General features: G+C 37.1%; 1 protein-coding gene across 1 annotated transcript in view; it reads right to left on the bottom strand.

Annotated features, from left to right (window-relative positions):
- Positions 1–2,030: 2,030 nt before the first annotated feature.
- The window catches only part of STIM2 (stromal interaction molecule 2), a 164,754-nt gene continuing 153,724 nt past the window's right edge, over positions 2,031–13,060 (bottom strand). The window contains 2 exon segments of the mRNA XM_037829535.1: positions 2,031–5,196; positions 9,611–9,884. Of these exon segments, the coding sequence (XP_037685463.1) occupies positions 4,719–5,196; positions 9,611–9,884 (752 nt within the window). The 3' untranslated portion in view covers positions 2,031–4,718.

Below are 13,060 nucleotides of genomic sequence, written 5' to 3'. Positions count from 1 at the left end.
TGCATGAAAACTAAGAGAGCTGAGGAAGCTTCAGAGAAAAGCTTGAAGCTAGCAGAGGTTGATTCATGAGGCTGAAGGAAAGAAGTCATCTCCATAAATAAGAGTGCAAGGTGAAGCAGCAAGTGCTGATGCAGAAGCCACAGCAAGTTATACAGATCTAGCTAAAATCATTGATGAAAGTGACTACTCTCAACAACAGATTTTCAACATAGACAAAAGAGCCTTCCATTGGAAGAAGATGCCATCTAGGACTTTCCTAAGTAGAAAGAAGTCAATGCCTGGCTTCAAAGCTTCAAAGCACAGGCTGACTCTTTTGTTAGGGGCTAATGCAGCTGGTGACTTTACGTTTAAGTCAATGCTCATTTACCATTCTGCAAACCCTAGGGCCCTTAAGAATTATGCTAAATCAACTTTGCCTGTACTCTGAAAATGGATAAACAAAGCCTGGATGATAACACATCTGTTTACATGGTTTACTGAATATTTTAAGACCATTGTTGAGAACTACTGCTCAGAAAAACATTGCTTTCAAAATGTGACTGGTCATTGACAATGCATCTGGTCAACCAAGAGCTAAGATAGAGAGGCACAAGGAGATGAATGTTGTTTTCATGCCTGCTAACACAACATCCATTCTGCAGCCCATGGATCAAGGAGTAATTTCAACCTTCAAAATCTTATTATTTAATACATTTTATAAGACAATAGCTGCCATAGATAGTGATTCCTCTGATGCATCTGGGCAAAGTAAATTGAAAACTTTCTGGAAAGGATTCACCATTCTAGGTGCCAATAAGGACATTTGTGATTGATGCGAGGAGGAATTTGGAAGAAGTAGATTCCAACCCTCATGTATGACTTCGAGTGGTCCAAGACTTTAGTGGAAGAACTGGAGATGTACTGAAAATAGTAAGAGAACTACAATTAGAAGTGGATCCTGAAGATGTGACTGAATTGCTGCAATCTCATGATAAAACTTGAATGGATGAGAATGTGCATCTTATGGATATTTAAAGAAAGTGGTTTCTTGAAATGGATTCTCCTGGTGAAGATGCTGCGATCATTGTTGAAATGACAACAAAGGATTTAGAATATTACATTAACTTAGTTGATACAGCAGCAGCATGGTTTGAGAAGATTGTCTCCAATTTGAAAGAATTTCTAATGAGGTAAAATGGCATTTAACAGCACTGCATGCTACAGAGAAGTTTTTCACGAAAGGAAGAGTCAATCAATGTGGCAGACTTCATTGTTGTCTTATTTTAAGAATTTTCCAGTCATCCAACCTCCAGCAACTGCCACCCTGATCACTCAGCAGTCATCAACATCTAGACAAGACCCTCCTTCATCAAAAAGATTATGACTCATATGAAGGCTCACATGGTTAGCATTTTTTAGCAATAAAGTATTTTTTAATTAAGGTATGTACATTGTTTTTTTAAGACAATGCTGAGACATACTATTGCACACTTAATAGACTATGGTATATTGTCAACATAACATATACACTGGGAAACCAAAGAATTCGTGTGACTTGCTTTAATGCGATATTTGCTTTATTGCGATATTTGATTTACTGCAGTGGTCTGAAACCAAATCCCCATATCCTTGAGGTATGTCTGTATTTATTTTGGGGTTACAAATAAATTTCAGCAAGTAGGTGAATTCACAAATATGGATTTCATAAATAATGAGGACTGAATATAGTTTTCTATATGCTTCTAAAAAGTGTATTCTAAGAAGTCAAAATGCAAATTTGAATTTATGCAGTATGATATAGATATTAAGAACATGGCTCTACCACTTGCTAGACCTTCAGCAAATTCTTAATTTTGGGGGGGCTCATTTTCTTCATTAGTACAAAATGGTGATTTAAAAAGGAAAAAAGTCAGTAACTATCTTATGGGGTTGGTGTTAAGATTAAATGAGAAAACATTATCAGTGTTTAGAACAGTGCCTGGCATCTAGGGTGCTCAATAAATATTAAATGCTATTATTCAATAGATCAGAAATTTGGAAACAGCCTAATGTTTGATATTAATATTAATGTTTAATAATAGAATGGTTAAAAAGATTATGGTAAGTCCATAAAATGGCATATTATACAGTTATTAAAATGTTCATAAGTTTTTAATAATGTTGGAGAAATGCTCGTAATATATTAAATGAAAAAGCATAATATAAAATTGAAGATATAGTATGATTTCAATTATGTAAAATATACATCAATATGTAGAAAAAGATCTACCAGAAAACATACCAAAATACTAAAAGTAGTTATTTTGGATGGCAGACTTTGACCTGCTTGCTTTTTCCTTCTTCACATTTTTTATTGTTAATCTCTTTCCACAAAAAAGGCAGGCCTTACTTTTAAAATCAGGAAAACATCATAAATTTAAAAGGTTAAAATAAGGTACCAACTGGGTAATTCTAAAAATTTGTAGAAATTTCCAACTCTTCATATGTAAATGATGCAATACAGAAATTGTTGCTTTTCAAAACTCAATTATTTTCTGTTGTATGTACAAATACAGAGTAATGTAAAAGTGCAAAATAAACATTATAAGCAACATAAAGCCATAAATATCCTTTGGTCAAATTTGTTTATGAATGAGTATGTGAAATTTGGCACAATGTATTCTCTGACTTAAGACGGCCCACAGTGTACTTCGGTCAGCAACCCCAATCCCTCACCTCCCCACCCCCGGAGTTCTAGGGTACAGGTGGTTCTGACTCAAAGTTCCCTTCTAACTCTAGACAACCAGCAGGCCTTGCTGGCACTTCATAGGGCCATGCCTCCTCCCTGCAACTTTTTCCTTTTCTATCCATCCAACTACAAAGTTCACATCCCATGTGCAGTTTTCAAAGGAAGAACTCCTCTTGTCTTGCCGTAAGAAGAAGGAAGATAAGATGGACTCTACTCTGAATAAACTTTCCAGAGTGCTTTCAACTCTTAATGCATGATTTCCGCCCTTCCTAAACAGCTTCAGACCCTATGTTCCTCAACTTTCAGATTATTTTACCTTATTTGTCCAAAACACTACATTTAATTCAGTCCATCTATTTTTGACCTCACATCACTCAGTCTATTTTTCAATAAATATCATTAAAGATCTTAATAGTTTTTAACAACGATACTTAGGAAATTTACAATCACAATTCTTAAGAGTGGTCAGGAAATTCTTAATAGCTAAAGCATTTCTTTGGAGAAAATCTCAAAGAAACTCTTTGTTTACTAATCAGCATTTTTACCTAAACAGCACTGGGTTAGACATTATATATTTTAGCCATAATACTAGAAAACCATTCTAGTTAATAGGTATCAGTCATTCACCCAAATATCCATTCACATTGATTGCATTAACCAGATTATTTATGATTAGATCTTTAAAAGAATTGGTTTAAGCAGAAAATCCCCAGATGTTAATGTACTTTGTTCTCTATGTGACTTAATCCTCCCAGTAAAAGCTACCCTTAAAACAACTTTAGTTTAATAAACCCCAAACTTTACAAATTAATACAACACAATCTAAATGCACCATAAATTTATATTTGTTAATCTTGATAATAGAACATTTAAACATTTCAAACTACATAAAAATATGACAAACAATATAAAATAGAAATTTGTTGACAACTTACTTCCAAAACATTCTTACATTGCAATTAAGCAATAAGACAGTTTACATAACTCTCCAAAAACATATAGTGTTTTTAGTGGAGTGTTCTCAACAAAAACCAGCACAATCCCACACAATGTCTCCAATTTATCATCTTTTCCACAGTACAAATTTTTCACAAACTGTAAGTCCTTTGCAGTTATTCAAAGTCTGTAAACAAGTGTCTGAATCCCCCAACCCCCCCGCCTCCGTTTAAGCTTGTGAATGTTTTTAAGTCCTTCAATCAAGTTTCAACTCTTCCACTTGCATAAGGAATCAAGAGCCTTCTCTCTTTAAATTATTCATATTTTATCATACAGCCTGCAATGCAGTAAATCACAGTGAAAGCCCTGGGAAACACAAAACAACATGATCTTTACAGCAGGACTTGAAACTTTATATTAAATGCATTTAAAGAAGCTTCCCATAATAAAAGCGTGGGTTTTCATTTCCAGAAATCAAGTCAATTAGAAATCCTAGGTTCTACTTAAAAACCCTTTTTGATCTAAAAGTGAAAACAATCCCCTATCCATAGTCATTTTATAAACTCTATACAGTTTCACTTGCAGAGATTTTTTTTTTCCAGTCTGGAAAACAGTAGTGCAATTAGTTTTACTTCTTTTACGTTATTTAGTCCAAGATGTAAATAGCTCTGTGGAAAGATAAGAAGATGCTCTGGTAAACAAGAAATTTTTGCAAGCCCATGCTGGCTTACTAGTCCATTAAAGCTTGTAAGTCCATAGTGGCTTTCAACAAAACATTATTGTATATACATCACTATTAACAAAGCAGAAATAAATAGTCAGAAATGACTGTAAACTGTCTCATCTCTTAACGATTTTTCATTAATAACTGGCTTGACAAATTGACTATACAGTCATTTAAATAAGCAGACAGTAGATAGTTGCCCTTCAGGACATTCCATTGTGGCCTCCAGCCTGGAAAGCCCCAGTGGAGCTACATTCCTAAAACTAAAACAAAAAAAGGGGGAATTGAGGGTGGGAGACAAAAATTTAAAGATGTCACTTGAATGGAATTCCATCCAGTCAGCCAGTTAGTTCACTTAGATTTCTTCTTAAAAAGGCTTTTAATTTTTGATGGCTTTTTGCTTTTCTCTCCATTATGACAAAGGTCATGTGGGATGCTGCTGATCCTGGCAACATTTGGGGCTTCCTGAACCGGTTTACTGTCATTGCCACCCGAGGAGCAGGACGTGTGGCGAGGTTTAGGCACCGGGATGCCACTAGAAAGCTGGTTCATGCTACAGGACTTCTCCAGGATGCCATTGTACACTTTGCTTGCAGGACTGAAGATCATACTCTTAGTTTCTGTCAGCCCCACACAATCAGGAGAGCCCCGAGAAACATCTGCAGTTATGGGTGAATCTCCTCTAGAAGAATCCTCTAGGGAGAGCTCATCTCTTGATATCTTTCGAGGAGATAGTGTTTGGTATATCTCAAGGCTTAAAGGAGGAGACTGTTTCCTTCCAATGGAAGAACTTAAGGAGTCACATTCTGAAGCTGTGTCTGGCACTTCCCTGAATGAGAGAAAGAAGCAAAGGTAAATATTTAAAATCAATATTTTCGTAAGAGTACCAATAGACAGTCTAACTAGTTCTAACCAAAACAATGTTCATTATTAATCTACTGAGATCTAAAAGGGGAAAATGCTAAAATTCTGCAGAGATTTCAGCACAATTAGAAAACTACTACTTAAAACAATATAACCTATCAAAACTTAATGTTTAATTTTTAACATAAACTGTAATACTAAAATGTTTTAATCTAAGAAACGATGTAACTTACACAGTCAACTGTCAAGAAAAATGAAAATATTTAAAATTTAGTTCTTTTCGTATTTCATCTACTTTTGTGTTTTGATTTCAAAACTTAGTATTTTTCTTTCTAAATCACATGGTTGACATTATATACTTGAAAAGAAGAATTTCAGTCACTGTCCTCTTCCTTAATATAATTTTTAGTCATTAACTTGATGAAATGTAGCTTCCTAAGAAGAAAGGAATATACTAAGCTAAAATACTAAGTTCCCCAAAGTCAAGAAAAGGAGGGATGGGTAGGATAGAGATAGTGGGTGAGAGGTGGAATGCAACCATATAATGATATTTTTTTAAGCAAACATTTCGTACACTTCAAAAATGGTTAAAACGGAAATTTTTGCATTATAAATGTTACCACAATTTAAAAGTTAGACATTCAATAAGTTCTCAGTGAATGTTCTTTGTAAATTTTCTTTTCTTCACAGCAGAAAGAAAAGAAACATGAAGAGGAATGGAAAAAATAAGTTCACAACCCACGGCCAATATACAGCAAATGCGACCAGCAGTTCCTTCAAAGCACACTCTACATCCACCACTTCTTACAATGCTGCTGCCGCAACCCTCTTCCTGAACCACACGAACTCGTCTAAATGATTTCAATAGTTTCTTAACAGGGTCCTTGCTTCCATTCTTGCTCTGTCCTCTCAGTCACTTCTCTACATAGCCACTAAAAGGAATTATAAAAACTCAGTCAGACCATGTCATCTCTACTCAAAACATGCCAGCGCTTTCTCTCATTCTCAAGATAAAATCCACCCTCCTGCCAAGGCCTACAAGGCCCTGCACGATCTGGTCCCTGGCTGCCTCCCCCACCTCATGCCCTACCACTCTCTGCCTCCCTCCACCATGGCCTTCTTCTCGGTCTGTGACTTCCTCAGAGCTTTTGTGCTGGCTGCTCTCTCTGCCTGGCACCATCTCCCCCCGGCCCCCATCTCTTTATGGCTATCTTCTTCCTGTCCTCAAGGTCACTACCCAGATGCTGGCTCTCCAGAGATGTTCCCCTGACCATTCTACCTAAGACAGCATTCTCTTTCCTTTGACCTGGTTTTATTCACCTTCCTAGAACTTACCACTACCTAAAATATGTTATATTCACTTGTTTATAGCCATTTTCCCAGCAGAAAGGGAACTAATGAGGACACAGAGTCTTATGAACTTCTATATTCTCTGCACTAGAATAGTGGAAAGCTCACAGTAGGTGCTTAATAAGTATGTGTTAGATGAATGAATGAACAGAATGAGATCTTAAAGAATAGGAACAACATCTTATTCACTTTTGTATGCACACTGCCTGATATAAGTGTTCTTCACTTTAAGAAAGGGATGATTAGGAAATGAAAGGTGGAGTCAAGATAAAAAACTGGCAAAAGAAATACTATAAGAGAAGGAGCAGATCTGAAGACAGAACAGAAAGGTGAGAACACGTGTTTGTAATTCACCAGCTGGAACTAGGCTAGGACCTTGCCTCACATGTCTCAGCAGCTCAAGTTTAAGCAAGTACATGGCACACACATTTGCTGGATGAAGGAAATGAATGAACTGAATGTTGCCATGCCTTAGATGACCTATGAGTATTATCATTGTTCACATTATTGACATGCATGTTTATTGGAGGTACAGCACCACTTACCTTTGACATGTATTTTTTGTTAGTATTGTATTTTAGATATGCATTGGATTGCTGGATTTACTTTGTCACTTCTATGTACTTTACTCACACATGTATGTGAAGATTGTCTTTACTACGCCTCATGCTCCCAGAAGGAACAACCCACCCCACCGCAACCCGGGCAAATAAAGACTTAAATAATGGTTTCATATCATACAGTTATATCTGCTGAATAACTTTCAAAGACTTCTGCAGTTTGATAATGGTTAGCGCTATCAGAGGGCAAGAGGTAGTTCAGATGGGAAGAAATGATCAGCCTCAGAGATCAGCCGGCAGGACCTTTTGCTGGGCTTCCTTCTGGACAGGAGGTCCATTAACTCAACAGCACGCATCGCTGTTCCTGAAGCTGTTCTGCTTCCAGAGCCAGAAGCTGATTTAATTACAATTTTATGAATTTACTTTCTACTCTCCTATGTAGCTTGGCTGCTTTGTGTGTGAAATTCTAATTTATGTTTAAAATATTTCAAAAACTAGTCTGTAAAATCTAAATGCGTGAAAAGGATTCTGATCTAAGTCAGGAGTCCAGGATTACCTTCCTGGTCCTGCAATAAATCAGCTGAATGAACTTGGGCAAAATTCTTAATGTCTCTAGGTCTCAATTTTCCCATTTGTTAAAATAAGACAATTTGATTAGTCTCTATGTGGCTTCCAATTAGAAAGTTCTAATTTCAAAACAACAAGAGTTGCTTCTTCCAGATAACTCATAATCAGAGGTAGAGTGTAGCAACTATATATATAGCTCCAAATGTCACATTTTTGCTAGAGCATATATTCTTCGTAATGTTGAGCTTAATCATCTGAACTATTATTTTTCTATTTCTTTTTTGCCACAGTGATATGTAGTTGAATTCATGTAAGTGAATCGCATGTACAACAAGGCTCTACCTCAAGGTGAAGTTTAAATGAGCATATTTGTACACAGAACATAAAAAGATGAGCAAACATTACTTGCCATTATTATTATTTTTTTAAGGACTCTAGTGGTTCAAAACTTGAGAGACAGAAAAGGGAGAGGAGGAAAAGTTTTCTGAATTAAAATTCTTCTCCTATTTACGATCTAGCTATGAATTTTTGACATTGCTATTTAAAATGAGGACTGAACATTTCCATCAAAGCAGAATTCTATTGGACAGCACATTTCTAGAGTTTTCCTTCTGAATTTCTGGAAACCACACAAAATCAATTTTGTCAATAAAGCCATCTTTCTGGGGAATGGTTACATTGCAAAGGTAGAGTCTTACTGTACATGCAATTCACTTACATGAATATATGCTCTAGAGAAAATAAGCCACTAGGCTAATAAGGAGCAAAACCAGAAACTAACACCAATTTTTCTGGCATTCAATCCATGTGGCTTCAAGAGAGGAATGATGTGACTTAGAAAAAGAGCTCCACAACAACACCAGACTCAAATGGTCCTCCATGGAGCACTGGTGTCTTTAAGCTGGACTTCAATTAACTGCTGCTGTACACACTTATAAGAAAAATTAAGTTATGAACATAATTTTCTCCTTTAAGTCCCTGTCATTTTCTTAAACCTCTGGCATCTGATACTGCTTGTTTGCTAGCAAGTACCAGCACAGAACAGAATAAATCCTTAAGCAGCAACATATTAAAACAAATGCAGTCATAGGTGATATTTCTTTATGATCAAGTATATTTAAGCCTGTGACTTTATGTTTTTTACATATAAAACTGTTCATAGGACAAGGTTTCTGTTCTGAGACCTGAGCCAATCGTGTCCAAAGGCCTCTAAGCTATTACTTCTCAATCTCTTCCTACATGACTGCAGTGGGCTGAAAGTTCTAAAATTAAGCCCATGATGTACACACAACTTCTCCCAGTTATTCAATCAAGGTGCTGCTGTGAAGGGATTTGGTAGATGTAATTAAGGTCCCTAATCATTCAATCTTAATATAGGGAGATTATTATCCAGGTGAGCCATTTAAATCTGGGTCTAGGGGTCAGAAATGTAGGAAGTAAGATTCAAAGCAAAGGAGGGATTTGACAGGAGAGAAATTCTCTGTAGCTGGCTGGGACAATGAAAGGGTCATGTGACAAGGAATGCAGGCAGCCAAGAGGAGCTGAGAGCAGCCCCTGGCTCACAGCAAGCCAGGAAATAGGGACCTCAGTCCTATACTCTCAAAAGAGCTGAATTCTACAACAACCACATGAGCTTTGAAGTGCTCCAGATAAGAACATAGCCCAGCAACAGCTTGATTTTAGTCTTGTGAGACCCGGGATAGAGAACCCTGTCACATCAAGCTTGGACTTTTGACCTGTAAAACTGAGAGCTCATAAATGGGTGTTGTGTGACGCCATTAAGCTTGCAGTAACCTGAAATGCAACAACAGCAAACCAATACAATGCACCACTCCTACCCACCCCACTCCTGCCTTCAATTCTCACCCCCAATATATACTGTAGTTAATTCATTGCCAATACCATTGCTTTTCAGCAGAGAAGTAAATGGCCTCCTCCTCCTCTTCATTTCGATAAAGAGCAGGACAACTGGAAACTGAGAGGATATCCGGGTCAGGGGAAGGCAACGAGTGCTGTGTGTGCTGGGGATGGTGAGAATGGCGGGCGTGTGGCACATGGGGAGCATGGGGAGGGGGCTGAGCACGTTGAGGCTGCGGCGAGGACGGCACGACGCTGCGGCGAGAGCGACACAGGCTACTGCTTCTGGCTAATGATCCAGCAGGTTTAGCCATGGACCCTGAAAACCAAGCAAAAATAAATAAAAAACCCAGTAACACCAGATACTCCCTTTATGCACAACACAACAGAACTGATGTCACTAATATGTCACCAATTAACCTATCTTTATTGAAATAAATAACTGTACAGTTATTACCATCCTCATCATCAAGAAATAAGAAAGAAAAATGTAACAAAATTGCAAATGGATCTAAAAAATAAGCGGAACTGAACAAAAAAACACTGATACTTTGATACCAAATCTAACACTACCAACCTCTTAGGCAAAAATTTATACAAGATAACAAATCTGTAAATGTAAAGATCAACTGAGTATATTTATCCAGAATTTGTACTGTTTTGCAAACCTTTTTACCAATTTTAACATTAAAAGAGGAAAATTATCAATACAAAATAGATTAGATTATAAGATATGGCAACTTGTTTGAACTTCCAAGAAATTATAAATCAAGGAAAAAATTCTTAAAATACTGTAAGCACAGTCTCACAGCTAGTTAGGCAGAGATGAGACCAGAACTTGTTTCTTGAACACTGATTATCGTGGAATTAAACACAAGTTTTATATCATCTTGTTTTCGCTAACAGTGTCTGTCTAGGCTCATGCAGGTAGTAAGCACACTCTCCTTCCATCCTTTCCGTCCTCATTGAATGCACTTTCCATTTCTTTGCCGTAATTGAAACATAGCTCCCCTGGAACAGCCTTCTCAACTGAAGCTTCTCATTCTTGCACACCTCAAAAAATGCAGCATCAGGAAAGAAGTGGGTGACCTCCCCACTCCCTAACACTGTCTGCAAACCCTTACTCTTACACTGTCATATAAAAATGTCTTCCTTTTTAAATCACACCATTAAACAACACGAATCTTCCACCCCCACTTCACTGGTCACTTCCCAGTCACACATCCCCACTAATCCATCCAACCTGAGTCAACAAGCACTCTCATGTGTAAGACCTCTCCAACACCATAACCAAATGTGGGGTGGGGATGGGGGGCTTCCTCTCCTCTTCCCTGCCCTTTACCTCTACTCTGCTCCACCACCCACTCTCATCATTCGGAATTGCTCCATCTTTGAAATGAAAAAATCTGGACAGACATTTAGATTCTGACCACGTCTCTAGCTTTCCAGTTCACAAAGATGGAAAAAAACTATTTCATGAAGAAGTTTTAAATTTAGTTGATGTGAGAAAAATTCTAAATAATTCAAGAAAGAATACAATGTAAAGATGAGAATCAATAAATGGTTCACATCTAGAAATCATTTACAACTCAATAATCTTGTCCAAAAATTTTCTTCTTACATATGTTGCCACCTCTTTTGCTAGAAATATGTAAAACTTCTCCATTAGAGTTATGTATGCTTGGAGTTGAGGATCTGTCTTCCTTGTTGCTTGAAGAGGTCTACACAGAGCTATATACACAGTTTTAACACCATAAAACTTACATAGGATTAAAAAGCAAAGTGCTCTGATCTTGTAACACACTTTCCTTTCAATAATGTGAACATGAGTATTTTATGATATCTTCAAGCCATTATTAATAACTAATTGAGGCAGATATTCATTCTCACCTAAGATTTATAAGAGTAATTAAATGAGGCATTAAGGTTCAGTGTACAGAAATTCTCTTCTAAGACAGCTTTCCATTCTAAAATCAATAATTACCTAGAGAATCATAGTTGTTTAACTCGATCCTGTATTTAGAAACCGTATTTTGTGATGTGTTTCCTACGGCAGAGGGGGTAAGATTTTATTTTTCAATAAAGGCATCTCTCACCATCTTGCCTCAACATCTTAATCCAAATATATGGACTTCTGGTTCTAGCAATGTGGAAGTTAAAGGTAACCATCCCCTCATCCCCAACAACACACTTTAAGCACTCTCAGGTAGTTTGATATGCTGGATAAAATATAACAATTGCCTTAAATGCACAGCTGAATTTGCAAGGAAGAACAGAAAATTCTCAGGTGCCAAAACAAAGAGACTAAAAATAAGAGCTTGAAGGCCTGTGAGTGATACTACAACTGCCCTGGGAGGTTATCAGTCTTAGCTACCTAAGGGTTTGGGTTTTTATTTGGTGATGTAAGATTAGACCTTGAGCCCACATGAGATAAGAAATTGTGAGTGAATATTCTAGATAAAAGCCTGCCCTGGAGTAGCTACAACAATCAATGAAAAAAATATATTAAAAAAATATCTGACCAAAAAAAAGGAAACTTCTTTAATTATTTGATCTCTGGATACAGGGATTAAAAGAAGCCTCCTATAAAAAACACTACATACTCTGGGCCTGCACCTAATACTAGCTTGGAGTTCAAGTTTATTTGACCAGAAAGGTCTAGAAACCCTAATCCAAAAAGTTAACAAATTAACAAAAAAATTATCCCTGAATTGGTGACAGTCCTGAAACTCCTGCCAGAAGCAAAGGAAAACCCTTTAGAGGGGTTATTCCTACCATACACAAGGCATTTTCCAGGGGAAAAAAAAGCAAATCCCCTTAAAAATAGCTCAATAAAAAATTATGAAACAGGAGAAGCAATCTACCATACAAACAAAAGAAAGAGCCACATCAAGAACCTCAAATAATAGGATTACCGAATAAACACTAAAAAATAAGGATTTTTAAACCATTAACCATAAATATAAATTGAAAATATGAGAAAAGAACAAGGCATTTTAAAAAACAGATAGATTTTATGAAGAATAAAAAGCAGAACTAATAGAAATGAAAAACGCAGTCACTGAAATTTAAAAACCAAAGGATGGTGTGCTGGTTGGGAGCTGGTCTGGAGTCAGTTTGGTTATGCACCCCAGAAAAGGCCATGTTCTCTTAATCCATTCTTGTGGGTGCAGACCTATTGTGGGTGGGATCTTTTCATTAGGTTGGTTGATTGGAATGTGACTCAGCCCATTCAAGGTGGGCCTTAATCCTTTACTGGAGTCCTTTGTGAAGGTATAAAAGGCAGAGACAAACTTCCAGAGAAGCAAGAAGGACCCACAGGAGCTAAGAAAGAGAGCCACTGAAACCAGAACCCAGGAGAGAAGGACCAGCAGATGTCACCATGTATCTTCCAGTGTGACAGAGGAGCCTCAGATGCCAGCAGCCTTTCCTCAGAGAAGGTATCCAATTGTTGATGCCTTAATTTGGACATTTTCATGGCCTTAGAATTGTAAC

The sequence above is a fragment of the Choloepus didactylus genome, chromosome 3 (genome assembly GCF_015220235.1).
Source record: "Choloepus didactylus isolate mChoDid1 chromosome 3, mChoDid1.pri, whole genome shotgun sequence".
NCBI classification, from domain to species: domain Eukaryota; kingdom Metazoa; phylum Chordata; class Mammalia; order Pilosa; family Megalonychidae; genus Choloepus; species Choloepus didactylus.
This window is presented reverse-complemented; position numbering and strand designations above follow the sequence as displayed.